The sequence below is a fragment of the Terrapene carolina genome, unplaced genomic scaffold, assembly GCF_002925995.2.
Source record: "Terrapene carolina triunguis isolate 2854851 unplaced genomic scaffold, T_m_triunguis-2.0 Scaffold192, whole genome shotgun sequence".
In the NCBI taxonomy this organism is placed as follows: domain Eukaryota; kingdom Metazoa; phylum Chordata; order Testudines; family Emydidae; genus Terrapene; species Terrapene triunguis.
This window is the reverse complement of record NW_020664543.1, coordinates 2,645,114-2,660,447: the sequence shown is the minus strand read 5'-3', so window position 1 is coordinate 2,660,447 and position 15,334 is coordinate 2,645,114. Positions and strand designations below refer to the sequence as shown.

Sequence of the window (15,334 nt, the reverse complement as noted above, 5' to 3'; positions counted from 1 at the left end):
CCACGAAAGCTTATGCTCTAATAAATTTGTTAGTCTCTAAGGTGCCACAAGTACTCCTGTTATTTTTGCGGATACAGACTAACACAGCTGCTACTCTGAAACCTATCTTTGATCAGTTTCAAAAAGTGGACAATGGAAGCAAGGGTTTAAAAGCAAGGGTTTTGCAGCTGTTAGCGCCCTCTCGTGGTTAGAACTGGGGAAACAGCGCCTGATGACACTGTCAAGAACTGAAAATAGCCCTGTGTTGGGAGTGAAACCATGGCCAAAAAATGTATTTTCTTCCTCAATTCGACAGAATCTTCCCAGTGCCCCATCCACTCTCTGCTCTTCCCAGGCCACATCTGGCCTCCTTTTCCTCAGTTCCCCCTCCGCTGAGGAGGAGGAGGAGAACGATGCCAAGCTGTCGTCTCCTCCTTCCGAACAAGCAGGAGCTATAGATGCAGGCTTCAGCTACAGTCGTTAACATGGTGGACAAGAGTGATATGAAAACCACCCAAGGAGTAATTTGTAACGTCTTTCTGGGGCCGTTGCTGGAATCCCAACCAGAAGCTGTGGGGGAGGGAAGCTTTTAGGTTGCTAATCATGCAATTTTATTGCAGCCTAGAGACATTGTTGGCAAACCACTTAAGAGGGGAAAAAAATCTGTTTCAGGAAGTCTTGGGTCCCCCCCCATATATCTCCAAAGGGAGACAGCTGCTAGAGGGCATTGTGTGCTGGGCTGGTCCTGGAAGGCCCAGCGAGCAGCAGAGAAAGCCCTCTTGCCGTCTGATGCTGAGATGTTGTTGTTGTTGTAAGCCAAGAAGCTTTTATAGCCTCTTAGCCCTTGCCTGTAAAGTCCAGCACCACTCATAAAACATTCAGAGGCCCAGCATTACTGTAACGTTCTCCAAAGGGACCTGAAAGACGACGGTACAGTTAGTGATTATTACACATCCTGAGCAAAATTGTTCTCTGCAAACCACATATAGCTCCTTATAGGGTTCCATGCAGCATGCCAGGCCATTAATTCACGCCCAGATGATGAACTTAATTTTGTTTCCTGCTGAGAAAATGACAGCTTAGAGGCAACTTGGCCTTATTACGGAGTGGAGGTTTGATCTTGTTTTTGTTTTGCTGTGTGGTTTTTGGAAAGGCGTGTAACGTGCTAGCCATCTCGTGATTTACGACTGTTCCTGGGTACAGCCATGGGGCCTCCACCAGTGATTTCAGCGTAGGGGAGAGCTCACTAGTTTCACCTGCTGCAGTCCTGCTGTGAAAGGCAGAGGTAGGAGCCCTCTTTCGTTACCCGTCAGATGGTAAGCTCGGTGTGTTTGGCTCCCGAACCCTTTTGCTTTGCTTATGAAATGTTGGGGTTGCTGTAGAATTAATCCTAATAATACCCTGGCCCCAAGGAACGCTGGGTGTATGGCAGATCTGTAGTGAGCCTTCTCTTGAATGAGCCAGACCTCGGCCAACGCAATAAGGACTGAGGTGCATAGTTACCAGGGACCCCGTAACAAACTAAAGCTTTTCTAGGGCAAACCAAGTAACTTGGGGATTGTGAGGCTAGAATTTGGCTGGAACATCCTGGCTCCGAAGGGCAGAGCACTCTCTTCCCAGGGTTCGGCAGCCCTCTCCGGGAAGCCTGCCATTCTCCCAGAGTTTGTTCAGAAACACTTGCTTCCCTCCCTCCCCGCCCCCAGGATTCTGCCTGGCTGCCCCGCCCGCTAATGAAGGGCTAGAAGAGAGGGCCACCGAGGCTGGTGGGGCCACATTTGAAAGGGTGCTGGTTGGTGATGTGCTGAAAGGGACACAGCCCCGTGTTGGGAAAGGGACAGCTCGCGGGAATCCGTTTTCCCTGCGGGGGGAGGGGGGGCAAAGAGGGGAGAGCACATCTCCCCCTCGCCCGTGCCTCGCAGCCACGCTCCACTGGGAGAAAAACTCGCCTGCCAATCGGCATCTTTCCAATGGCTTCACTGGGCAGTGACTCTGGCCCTACATCTTCCCAGGGAAGGGGAGCGAGGCTGCAGATGCAGGCTGCGTGACCTGCAGTGTCCACCATTGCTTCAGGCCCCTTTTCTTATTTACTTAACCAAAGCAACCTTGAAAACCACCCAGACTTGAACTAGTTTCCCAACCTGGCGCAGTGCTCTAGGGCAAAGATTCCACGTCTGTCAGCTGCTCCAGCCGGGCTTCCCACACGGGCCTGGATCTTGTACTGTTCTGTCTATTTCACAACTCACATAAGACCCGCACAGCTGAAATTGTGGCAGTCTCTCTTTCCCATGAATTCATCTGGTAACGAACGGCACCAGTTCCAGGGAGGGGGAGGAGAACATTGAAAGAAGTTTATAGCATTAATTCCCCAAAGGAAATTTGAGGGAGGGGTGGAGAAGTGTGTTTTTGTGATAGAGAAAGTAAATATTTCCGAGTTCATTGGACAGAAAATGCTCTGTGTGATTTCATCTCCCAAAAGCTGGAAAACAATCTGATTCCCTCCTCTGTTTTTCCTCTGAAGCCGAGGTTCTCGAACATTTCCATAGTGTGGGCTGCTGCTGAGAGCGGCTTATGGGCGGCACCTACATTCCCATTTCAGAGATTACGGCCAGAGGGGACCAGTCGAACATCTGGCCTGATTTCTTGTACAACACACGCCAGAGAATTCCACCCAGTAACCTCGCTATTGATCCCAGTAACTCGGGTTTGATTGCAGCAGGCCTTTCAAAAGGGCATCCAGCCTTCCAAACAAGGCATGAAGAGACGGAGAGTTTGCCACTCTCCTTGGAAGTTTGTTCCAATGGTTAATCACCCGCACGGTTAAAATTTTGTGCCCAATCTCTGATCCCCTCCCACTCAGTCCCATTACATCCCCGTGCCAGCTACAGCAATTGTTCTTGCGAAGAAGTAACATTAGGAAACTATTTGATGTGCCTTTCCTGTCCTGAGTGTAGCCTAGCAGCTGGGAAAGAGGATCTCCGCAGAGCCCCCGCCAGTGCGCCACCGGCTGCTGCTGGTCTGGAGAGATTAAAGGGAGCTCAGGATCTTTAATTGTGGTGGAAGAAAAGAGCGCAAGATCAATGCTGCCATCTGGTGGTAGTTCATGGTAGCATGCAGCTTTTGTAAATTGCGCTGTACTGTTTTTCTGTATCTTGATAACAAAAGAGCCCTCCCCGGGATGGCTAGTAAAGAAAACTAAGCACTAACAATTGACTGAGGAGCTCAAAATTGCCTCCTAGACCCGTGTCACTCAGCTGGAGAAACAGGATTACAGCTGACAAAAGAATTGCCCCGATTCCTTTTATAGATTGACAGTGCAGCCATGTGTGACCTCATTCAATTAACTGTGCCATGCTTACAGTCCAGGACCCAGTTGCGGAAGGGGCGGAGGACAGCCGCGAGAAACCGAAGCTGCCGAACGAGAAGGAAGAGATGGAACAGCCGCAGATCAAGGTGCCCATGGACGTGCCCAAGAGAGACGAAGCGAAGGCCAAGCAGGAGGAGGAAGTGCAGCTCGACCGGCCTGACCAGGGTATCCCAGAGATGGGGCTGGGGGGCTGGGGAGAGGGCAAGAGCTTAGAGGTGCAACTTGACATACTTGGAAGGGGTGGTTAGCAATATTATTGCAGATAATTCATGATTCCATCCCCGTCCAGGCCGATTCCCTCCCTGGCCCAGCGTGGCTGCTCCTGGAGCTCGCCGGATATGCTTGCGCGTGGCTAGGCAGCAAGGACTGCTCACTGGGAGGGGTGACACGTATCAGGGCAGGAGGGTACACACGGGTATGACATGGGTCTGCTGGGTGGAATTTCGCCAAATCCCACCAGAGGGGCCCATTGACCTTCTCCCCTCCCCTTTTCCCCAGGGATCGCTTTACCTGTGGGAGAAGCCCATCGCCATGAGCCACCTGTCCCACATGACGCAGTTGTCGTAGATGAGGGGCAGGACCGTGAAGAATCTAAGGAGAACAAGCGTCCACCTGAAGAAGCCAAGGCAAATCGGCTCAAGCCGGCCGTGGAGAAGGCTGCACAGCTGGATCCCAAGAGAGAGGAGCCCAACCTGGAACCAGGAAAGGAAGATGGGGCTCACAACCAGCTCGAGAGAGAGGTTGACAGGCCCCTCGAGGACCCGAAGAATGCCCCGGAGGTGCGACGAGATGGCCGACCGCTGTACAAAGATCTGGAGCCCGGCAAGCAGGTGGTCGAACCAAGGTCACTGGCTGTCCTACCTGGGGGCGAAAAGAGAGCTGAGGCTGCAGGTGGAAGAGAGAATGCAAATCTCCAGCAGGCTGGGAACGTTGCGGAGGCTGTGAAGTCTGTAGAGAAGGAAATTGACCCTGGTAAGTCATCTCCTGGGTGTCTCATCTGAGCCAATTCTCCTCTTGTCTAGGCTAGGGGAGGGCAGCGATTGGTTACTCCTCCCTACATTCCAGTGTTCTCGTCTAATTTCACCAGATTAGCATGTGAATATGCACAGCCCCTTCAGCAGCTGTTGGGGGAAACGAGGAATCTGGTGTCTTTGACAGCTACTATAATATCTGTCAAACAATTGTTTGCTAGCCTACTAAATGTCAGGTGCCGTGCTGTTGTTATGTGTCTCACAACTCACTGGGGACGTGGAGTTGGGAGATCTTGACAGGTAACACATTGCTAAGTGCCCATCTAAAAGCTAGCTAGGATGGTTCTTGCATTTTAATTGGCTAAGGTAGTTAGCATTGGCTCTCTGCCAGGAGTCTATAAGATTGTTAAATATTTTTTTTATTACTTCCCTTGCAGTTGTCAGGTTGAATATAAACTGCGTTGGCGGGGGGCGGGCGGGGGGGGGGAGGCGGGACAGAGTGTGGAGCTGTTTTTAGAGAATATCTGCCGCTTCTTCCTTTCCAACCAAAGAGCTGAGTTGGTCGGTCGGTCGGTCTGTCCGCAGGTGAGAAGCAGGAGCTGCTCCCGCCCGACAGGCTGGATCCAGCGCAGGTGCAGCAACCGCAGCAGAGAGAGATCCGAAATGCTGAGGACAAGCCGCAGGAGAACGGCGACAGCAGGCTGGAGGGTGAGTGAAGTGGGGCTTAGCCTCCCCACAGCTGCCAATCGCCCTGGGAGCCTGTTGCCTCGTTAGGCGGCGTGCGAGGGACAGTGAGAATGTACCGCCCAGACAGTTTGGCCGTGGTGGTTGGGATCATGTAACTTTAGGCCGGTGGTTCTTTTTGGCTTTTTGCTACCTGCCGTTCCATGCATGGCACCGCAGCCCTGATCCCAGCCAGGTGCCGAGGGGAGGCGCTGGAGAGCGAGCGAGCCTCTCCCACACTCACACTCCTGTCCTGTGGGGCTGGGCCCAGCTCCCCGCTCTGGGGTTGGGACCTGGCCCAGCCTTGCGACCCATCTGGAACTCCACTGTACCACCGCTGGGTTGGGGCCCAGTGGCTATAGGCTCTAGTGCTTAGCGTCTGTCTCGAGGGGCTAAGTACTCCAGGAGAGGATGGCATGTTTCAACGCAAAACTTCCGCCAGCCCTGTTGGTGCCGTGACCCATGCTGGACTGTAGGCCTGGCGCTCTCTCCCCTTCCCCCCCCTGCCCCGCCCAAGCTCAGAGTACAGAGCGAGGCCCCAGGGTGAACAAGAGCGAAGCCAGAATAAAAGCACAGTGGGAAATGGCTGTGTGAACTCTGCTGTGGGGAGTTACACATCCTTCGACTGAGCCTGTTCCCGCCTGCGTGGCTGCATGCTAGCTCATGACACACGGGTAGGTCGGTGAAGTTCAACTTCTCCAAGAGGAGGGTACTGGCCGGCCGGCTCTTCCCACCGCTGCAAGGGTTTGGAGCCTATGGCCTCTCAGCCAGCCCAGCGGGGTCCTCCAAAGGCACTTCCTCCGGTTACAGGTGGACAGACACACACCAGTCTGCTCAAGGTAGCAGGGGCTCGGGTGGATTTGTACTCGGGTGACTAGCCAGAGCCACCACCCAGGCCACTGTGGCCACACTGCTATTGTTAGTGGGCTAGCACGTGGCCGGCTACCTGCACAGGGGAGCACGCTGCCAGCTGCAGTGTAGACAGACCCCGGAACATTCCTAGCTTCTGCCAATCTGGGATGGCAAAATCCAAGACTCAGACCCAGAGCTCGTGTCTGGTGGCAGGTCACCGCTGCTAGTGCCCAGTTGCTCACATTCTCGCCATGGTGGACTTGAGAGAGACTGACTGAACCCCGGCAGCCCCTGTGTAACCCGTGCGCAGCAGATCACACCTGTGTTACTGGAACAGACCAGGTTCCCGAACAGCCCGAGAGCAGGTTAGCTGCAGGCCCCGTGAATTGCTGGATGACGCTAGGCTACATCCAGGGAATCTCCGTCGTGGGAACAGATCATGTGTACCCTGCTTACTGCAGCCCTGGATGAGGTGACACCGAACATGCCATATCCTGAGAGGCTGCATGTATGCAGTGCGTGTGCGGGACACGAGCTTAGGTGGCTGTTTGGCAGAGTCTGTAGAATCTAGCATTCATCTGGCCCTCATCTGGCCTTTTCATGAAGGTGCTTTCCCCATATCCTGCCACTAAAGGTTATTTGATGCTTTTGACTTGTTCGTTTGCTTTAAACAAAAAAGAAAAAAGAAAAGAAAAATCACGGTTTTCCTAATCTGTTTCTCTTCCTTATGCATCTCAATGGGCCTGAAACAGCTGAGATTAAAAAGCTAGTAGCAGGTATGAACCTCAAGGAATGACCATATTGAATTGTAAGGAGGATTTAAAATCCCAGGATCTAAGTGCGAGTGAAAGAGTAGCATGCATGGCCTCGGGTCTTGTGAATGCATTGCATGAGCGTACGTGTTAGCCTTCAGCCCTGGGCAGAGAGTCAGCACCAGGCCTATGGGCTTTAATGGCACGTAAGAGGGTGTGTGGGACTTGTCCCGTTCCTCTGTACAGAGCTGAATCCCCCACCTAAACAAACGGGGAAATGGTGGTGGTACAGCCAGGGCCCACAATCCTCCTGCACGGATGCCCCTCACTGACAGTAACTTCTCTCTGGGCTCCTGAACCGTGGCCCCTCGGGATGCCCAAGTCCTCTGCGTTTTTTTGTTAAAGTGCTTACGATATTTTTTTATCAGAGGTGTGTTAAACCCCCCCAAAGCAAGTCAGGGTCTGACACGTTTTCATCCACACTCATTCGGATCAGAGGGAGTGTGAGAGGGTAGCAGCCCAGTGGGTTTTGGGGGTGTGAATAGGTTGAGAGAGGAGTTACGTAGGCTTTCAAAAATCTCCATGAAAACCAGTTTGATTTGGCTTGAAACCTTCTCCTTCAGCATTGCTACCCAAAGCTAACCATGCAGAGCTAGTGGAGTGCAGTCCCCAGAACGTGAGAGTAGAAAGGACTTCTGTTTGCCCTGCCGAGCTAAGTGCTGAAAGTAAACAGACAGGGGGGGAAGGAAACTGCACTCTTCCAGTGATTTCACTTCCCCCGCCCATAATGGAGCTTTTGTAAATGGGACTATAAGGGGAAATTCCAAAGTTGCTGCTTGTTTTATAGCTTTCTGCTGTGCACCGAAAATATTCCCCTTTATTCACCTTGTGGGTTATTAGCAGGACAACTTCCCTTTCTAATTTAAATGGCATTTTACAGGCTGTTAATCTTTGCCATGAATTCCTTTGGGTGCAATTTTCTGGAAACTCCCAGAGAGTTTTGGAGAAATGCCACTAGGCGTGTCGGGGGTGGGGGGAAGCACAGGACAGGTTAGCACTGTGCAGTATATGCCGTGGGTGCATTTCCTAAGAAGAAAGATGTCGTAATGTCTCCATACAGACAGGGTGTTTGCGTGGTTTGCACACTGCATGTAGCTTGCACAGTGCCTGGCTCAAATCAAGTCCGTGTTGCTAAACCCTGACTTCGGAGCACTAAACTAACTCGTAAATTCAAATAGAAACTGTGTGTTCTCCAGATCTTCCCCCAGTGTGTGTCTGTGCAGAGCTAGTGAGCAGGGTTTTCGTCCTGGTTTAACATACAGTCTTATGATACATTATTGCTGCGTCCTCTACTAGCATGTTTGTGAGCACCGGTCACTTCAGATTTCATTGGCTGAAATTTACTCCAGTTCAGATTGGTAAGCTAGTCCTTCTGCCCTCTCCACAAAGCTGTACATTGGCTTACACAACCTTTAACCCCAGGACAGCTAAACCTGAGCACCCAGCCCCTGGGTTGTGCCGGGTGTTAGATTGCTGGTGTTCAGCTGCAACCCAGGTCTGGGACGGCGGTATTGGGTTTTCGGAGCCTGTGCCTGCTGTTAGACATCACTCACCTGCTCAGGATAAAAGCGCAGTGTGGGGGTCAGGTCTGGGGAAAAGAGAGGGGCATTTTCCCAGCCCTACCTCCAGCCAGCCCTTGCCCATTTGAGAGGCTAGAATCAGATGCCACGCATTGGAGGCTGTGCAGATCTTCCACGTCTGGGTGTGAATGCTCTGGTAGGCTCCCTGGGCTGGGCTCCCTCTCAGTGGGGTTCAGATGAGCTGCTGGACTCCTGGGCACTGGCTTCTGCTCAGCAGAAGCCCCAGAATGATACGTCTTTGCTCAACGGTAGCTAGGAGGAAATGTTCTAGGCCCACTAAAATGGACGAATTCTCTCCAGGGGTCAGAGCTAGAACTGCCGTGTTAAGCCCCTGCAGAGGTCATCGCAGACCCTGACAGCAGTCAGAACTGCCTATCCATCTGCCCCTTTGGGGATTAGAGAAGGGTTTTAAAAAGCAGAAGTCCTCTTGTTTTGAATCTGGTTAGCCGTTGACTGTCCCTTATCTCTCGACCACCTTGCTTCAGAGACCTCTCCCCTTCCAGGATAAATACAAGTGCACTGGTCAGTCTTACTCTGAGTCTCCTGTGTCCTCTTTTGTGTGAAAAGCAGCCTCCCAAACATTGCCCAGTGGAGCTTCTGCCACTGTCTGCTCTGGCTGTGCACGTTAGCTGCACAGCCCTGGGCTTTCCTTTTGTATGTGGGAGGGGAAGAGGGGCGATCAGACAGATCACCCCCTACACACACTTATTTGCATCTGGCTGCTATGAGCTTCCAGTGGAGGATCTCTGTGCTGCTGATAGAGGGCCGTATTGTGATGCCCTTGCTCCCCCGATGGCAGTGGGACTGTCCGAGGAGTAGGGCACTGCTCTAAGTGAGGAAGGGTATCGCAGGCTGGCTCTGGCCAGGAAGTATTACAGCAAAACACGGTGCATCACAGATATGGAAGAGGGTCTCATATGGCCCATGGAGAAGGAGGATGGCTATTGAAATGAATCGTTACTTGGTTAGACTGTGCGCAAGCGTTATTTTTGGGGGGAGAAGCATGTACCCCCCAATCCCTCTCCTCCCAAGAAACACACTAAATGGGAGGAGCTGTTCTGCCGCTCCCAGCAAGCTTCATTTTCTTCTCTTTTCCCCTCTGCTTTTTTTTTTTTTTTAACATTAGAAGCTGGGAAGGCAAAGGTGCTTGATCATGCCGTCCTGCTGCAAGTGATTAAAGAACAGCAAGTGCAGCAAAAGCAGCTACTAGACCAGCAGGCGAAACTGCTCGCTGTGATTGAAGAGCAGCATAAGGAAATGCACCAGCAGAGGCAGGAGGAGGGAGGCGAGGAGAAGCCAAAGCAAGGTAAGGATGTGGCTAGAAAACACCTGCCACTCTCTGGGGCTGGCACAGTGGCAGGTCTGAAGAACATGCAGGTGCACTGGGGAGAAAGGAAAACTGCTGCTGGGCATTCACTAAAAAAGACCTTTCATTTATTTTTCTGCAGCAGAAATACCACAGGAGCCTGATCTGCCTCTTGCAAAGAGCAAAGAGGAAGAGGGCCGAGACGTTAAAGCAGATGTTGCTGCAAAGCACCTTCCTAAGGAGATATTGGACCCTCCTCAGCCAGGGCCTGGCAATCAGCCTGTTGACTTAGTGGAGCAACACCAAGGGAATGTAGATGGTCTGGAAGAGGCTGTGCACAGACCTAGAATGAAGTTTCCTGTTCAAGTCAGCGTAGCTGGGCCTAAAATTCCCGAGGCTCTTCCTAAGGGTGGGAAGGTCCCACAACACAAGGCGAACAAAGTCATTAAAAACTCTCTAGAGAACTTAGGGGATCCACTTCATAGCGATGATTCACGACAAGCCAATGACATAGGACATGCAGTCCAGGCAGCAGGAAACCATCCAGAGAAGCCCGCAGCCAAGGAATTGGGGGGAGGGCATGAAGCCAAAGGTGTGGGAGATAGCCAAGAGCAGAAGAGTGCCCTGGAAGCTGGAGAGGTGGTGGCAGGAGCAGTCACTGACACCCAGAGACAGCTGCCAAGGGCTGTCAAAGCTCAGGAGACAGCAGGGAAGGGTCCAGAACGAGTCTTTGGTGCGGACTCTAAAACCAAACCAGCAAATAAAGAGGCGCCCAAAGATCTGGAACTTCCATTGGACTCTTCAAATAAACTGCAAGTAGCAGAGAACGTGCAGCGTAAACAGGAACATCCGAGACCTGGAAATGACGACCAGGCCGATGGAGCTGGCAGCAAGCGGCAGCAGGCTTCCCAGGTCGATCAGGCCGGCAAAGTGGAGGCTAAGAAAGAAGTTCTCCGGGGAAAGGCAGTGGATATGGAGCAGGGTCCTCAGGGAAGCCACTTGAACAAGCAAAAGGTCCTGGATGAAAAACTTCTCAAAGATCCTGCTGAGAAGAATGCCTTTGAGAACGACGTTGCCTTAAAGCATGAGAAGGGAGCAGCCCCCCTTGCGGATCAGAAACCAGACCAGGAGAACGTCAAACCAAACCGGGACCTGAAACTGCAGGCTGACTTGGACCTCCGGAGGAGGAGACGGGACCTGCCGCCTCGCCTGGAGGAGGAGACTGAGGCGAGCGAAGGTGTCATCATTGGTCTCAACCCTCTTCCGGATGTGAAAGTGAACGACCTCCGCAGCGCCCTGGAGACCAGATTAAACCAGGCAGCGGAAGGTGCCCAGCAGGTGGTTCACAGTCGGCAGATCAAACAAATGGCAGAGGAGGAGGTGTGATGAGACCCGGCCTTGCTCTATTGGTTGTGAAGCCGTTATCGCTCCTAATGTCTGCGGTATCCAACATTCCGCTTATCAAGTGACCATTTGGACTCCAGTTGCATACACGACTGCTGACAGTCTAACCCAGCAGCACTTCACTTGGACTGGGCCCCAACACTCCTCGGGCTGATTCTGACCTCAGACTACTCTCTCCATGGAATTGGGGGCCGCCATGGCCCATCCATTTACTTCGATGTTAACGTCCTGCCCGTGTTTGTCATTGGGGTGACTGGAGAGACCCAGAAAGAGAAGCTCCGACTGCCCTCTGGCTTTCAAAGGTCCTCCCCATTCCCAAAGGATCTGTGCTGTTTGGTTCATGTTGAATTGCCTTGTCCGTCCTGCCCCAATTTGCCCATTCAGTATTGAAGCACATCCCCAGGTTGCTCAAACTGTCTCCTTGCAAATGTTTCTTCAATAAGTGCATTGAGTTGCTTAGTCCAACTTATCTGGGCCTCGAGAGGGGGAGCTCGCACGGCTCCACTTCTCCTGGACTGTTGCGATCCGCATTGGAAATACATCTGCTAGGACAGGGTTAGCCAATTGCTGGGGTCCGTTTGCCCAATGGGAAGCCGTTCCGTCAGCGTTACGTGTGTTGGGCTGAAGTTTGTGCTAGGAATATCAGTGTAGTTAATGTCCGATGCTGCCTTAAACAAGCACAATGGCTACTGTTGTGCTGCTCCTTCCTCCCAGGGATCATACTAGCAATAACGAAGAGCTTGACCTTCTTCTCTTCCTTGGCGGTTACGTTTCAGATTGTGCTTTTAACGGGAGTATTCCTGCCCAAAGTGCATGAAGGGGCTCGTGCTGGGGACTGCACACTCCCTTCTTCCCCTCTCAAAACGGCTTGAGATTTGCGGCAAGAAGTAGCAGATATCAGGGAATGAAAGCGCATGATTTCAAGGGACAGTGTCATGGAGGGTTGGCTCAGAATCGTACCTACCTCTCTTCTCCCTTTGCAGAGTTCATGTACTGTTTGGTATAGTTGTATCCCCCAGAGCAATTCTTCAACGTGTGATTAAATCCATTGAGGTCGGTAATCCAGACACTTGGGTCACGTATACATGAGCAGAGGAAGGAACCTCTTAAGAGAATTGGTTTGTTTCAAAAGTCGGGGATCAGTAGTAAATTTTAAAGTGTGGTAAATGAGAGACCTTGACTGCCAAATGTAAGAAAAAAATCCCCCAGCTTTCACTAGAATGATTGACACCCGCCCTGCCAGGAGCCTGTAGACCTCAGCAGTGTCGGGGTTTGTCTGGAGTCCTTTGGTAACTCCGCCTCATTTCGTTCATATCCGATCAACCTGCTGGAAGCGGGAACTGCTGTGCTGGGGGCTGGTTACTAGGAGAGAGAAACACTAGGGGGGATGACTCTGCCTTCAGACCAGAGAACTCTGAGCTCCTAAAAGGGAAGAACAGGATTGGGACTGGTCTTTACAGTCGGCCGATTATTGAAGTGCTTAAATCGCTGTGGCAGCTGTACGTCTTCAGGAGAGGCGTTTGCATGCATCCCGAAGTGGCTGTTGTAGACGGGATTGCCATAGCTGGAGTCTTCTGGAGTTCCTCCATGACCCTGTCTCAAAGCACAATTAACCTGTATCTGGGACTCTTGTAACTTCTGCTCTGGGGCAGGAGGCCCTAGAACGGCCTCCGTGTGATTGTTAGCGTTTGTGGACGTCAGATGCAAGTAAGACACGTGCTTTCAGTGCAGCAGTCTCCTCTGCCCGTGGCCAAATCTCAAGTCTGCCCCCGCTGCAAGAACTAGCCCTTTAAAGCTCTAAGGGAGCTCTGGGGGCGGGAACTAAATACTCCCTATGCACACCTGCCCTGCTTGCCCCTAACTTGTGTACAGGGATCTCCCTGGCCTCTGTTAGCTTCGTGTTGCGATCCTGCCTGGCACGGGGAGCACTGTTTCTCTTACACCATGTGAGCAGCAGTTTAGGGTGACCACGTGCTGCTGTTGAGGTGCCTGTCGACCACAAAGGGACCAAAGATAATTCTGACATTCCTCAGCACCTGGAATTGGCCAGTGTTGTGAATGAGACATTCCCAGCTGGACAAAAGCAGGGAACTTCATTACCTCTCCAGGCTAGGACCAGCTTGTATCTGCAGTGCTCAGGGGAAAGGCTGAGGAGTGGCCATGCCAGGCCAATCAATAAAATAAGTTAAAGCATTTTGAGTTGAACTCTTCTTGCTGTAACGAGCACCGTTAAGCCGCTCTCGGCCCTTGGGGAGCAGTTCCTGCTGTCCAGGATGGGACGTATCCTTAAGGAAACTCTGCTCATTCTGCATCCCTTCGGCCATTGCTGCAGCTAGTGGCTGGGCTCCTCCTGGCTGTGAGGGGAGGGGCTCCATGTGCCCCAAAACGGGAGATTTCATGAAATGCCACTTTGATTGTTTCGCTTCAGGGTGAGTGCAGTGTAAAGTGGGGTGCTCATGCCCCAAGCAGTGACCTGCTCTTATCGGAGTGCTTTTCATTAGCTAGCACCTCCCTCACCTCTATCAAGCTGCAGCTTGCATTTACTCATCCTCGTACCCGGCATTTCCTCCGTAGCCCTGTGCTTAACCCTCTAAACGTAACCAGTGTCCTTGCACTACTTCGAGGGCCCCGGCAGCCTTGAGGGTAACATGAGCCGCTAGATGAGGAGCTCTGCCAACCACTTAGGCGGAGCTCAGCCATGGTCTGTAACCTTGGCCCATTTCTCCCCTCGTCTTAGGAGTTTTAGTGCTTAGGTTTTCAAAGCTGCAGTCTGAAAGCCTGTATTCACATGGGAAGTGGAGGTTTAGCAGCAAGGTTCCCAGTTGTAGTGGGGCAGCTCTTTAGCGTACCATGGCTTTAGCTGAACTTAAGCATTAGTCATAATATGGTCAGAGAGAATGAAATCTCGGGAGCTAAAGCAGAACCCTCTCTCAAGTGACCTATTCTGCATTTCTGCCCACCCTAACATTCCTAGGACCCTGTGGGAAGGGGAGATGGAATCCTAAATTCTCAGGAAAGCCACATGACAAAAGCTAGCTCTAGAACAATAGGGCCATCTGAGAGTAGGCTAAAGGTACTGCAGCAAACAAAGGGAGTGTAGCCACTCAGTAGAATAGAAGCTTAGTTTTAGTGCCGTTTTTGCTACCCTTTCCAGACTGCAGAGTTAAATTGTAGAATAAAGAGCAGGTCTTAAACCACTGACTCAGATTTTGGAGTTTTATTTAAAAAAAAAAGTTTCCAAACATCTATTTACATGCATTGTCTGAAACAGCTGGGGGCGGAGGTGGCATGAAATAGAGTTGAGTATTCCATTATTTGGCTCCCATTTCCTTCTGATTTAATTAGATTATGCAAATTCTTCTGTCCTGGAACTACCTGATTACAGCTGGACAGACACCAGCCAGGACTGTAAATCTAGATTCCAGTCCCCTGCATTGTTACCAATGCCTTCACTTCATTGTCTTCTTTGCCTGTAAAAAGAAGTGAGTCAGATAAGCTAGGAGGAAGAGGATTGGTGTTTTCTGATTACAACATCCAGTTCCTGCTCTGTTGTGAGGACTTTGCCAGATAAGCTACCCACACTGACCATCAGAACCAATCACCATGGCGGGGAAAACAGCCCCACTCTACCTCGGTACTTGTACTATCCCACGGTGTCAGAGTAGTTCAAACATTTGTTCATTCTCACAACTTCCTTGTGCTTGAGGGGCACTGGTATCCTGCAGCACAGACTGTAACTTGCTGAGTCACAGCTGAAAATTAACAGATTTCCTTATCCCAAGTCCAGAGCCTTAACCACAAGACTATCACTACAGTGGTCATTTCTGACGTATTAGACTTCAGATGCCCTGGGCATGAGTCCTAGGTTTGAGAATTACTTCCCCAGACCCACGTTTTGCCTATGGTACTGCACCAAAGAGGGTATAAACATGATAGCACTGAACTCTCCAGGCCAGTCCCCCCTCCAAGAACCATCCCGCAGGGTGGCCCCCAAGTTTTTGTGTGTACAGCTATTCCCTGCAACATACTGCCTGGGTGAAGCACTCCTTCAGGGCCTCGAACTCCTTCGTGCACACGTCCTTCCGCAGCTCGGCATGGCCTGTTGTCGTCGCAGCGACGCACTTTCCATAGGCCGCTGCCTAAAAATCACACGGCGCCATAGTGACATTCACACCCGGCCTTGTTCTCGCCGTGTCACCAACCCCAAGAGTTAGGACAGGCTGAGTCAGGCACCCTGCGCTCCCTGGGCAGGGCCTAGAGAGGACAAGAGGGGGGCGCTGCCCAGGGTTCCCACCACTAGTCACTCCCTAGGCCTGGGGCGGGGGCTGCCCGGGGCTCTCACC

General features: G+C 51.8%; 1 protein-coding gene across 2 annotated transcripts in view; it reads left to right on the top strand.

The window, feature by feature from the left end:
• SLC38A10 (solute carrier family 38 member 10) overlaps positions 1 to 13,187 on the top strand; it is a 46,612-nt gene extending 33,425 nt beyond the window's left edge. The window contains exons 12-16 of one of the 2 annotated variants that reach the window (XM_026654396.2): positions 3,338 to 3,508; positions 3,842 to 4,315; positions 4,900 to 5,022; positions 9,408 to 9,587; positions 9,733 to 13,187. In XM_026654396.2, the coding sequence (XP_026510181.1) occupies positions 3,338 to 3,508; positions 3,842 to 4,315; positions 4,900 to 5,022; positions 9,408 to 9,587; positions 9,733 to 10,973 (2,189 nt within the window). In that variant the 3' untranslated portion in view covers positions 10,974 to 13,187. Of the gene's footprint in view, positions 1 to 3,337; positions 3,509 to 3,841; positions 4,316 to 4,899; positions 5,023 to 9,407; positions 9,588 to 9,729 lie in introns of both variants that reach the window. The other variant, XM_026654395.2, reaches the window with a different exon arrangement.
• Positions 13,188 to 15,334: the final 2,147 nt, after the last annotated feature.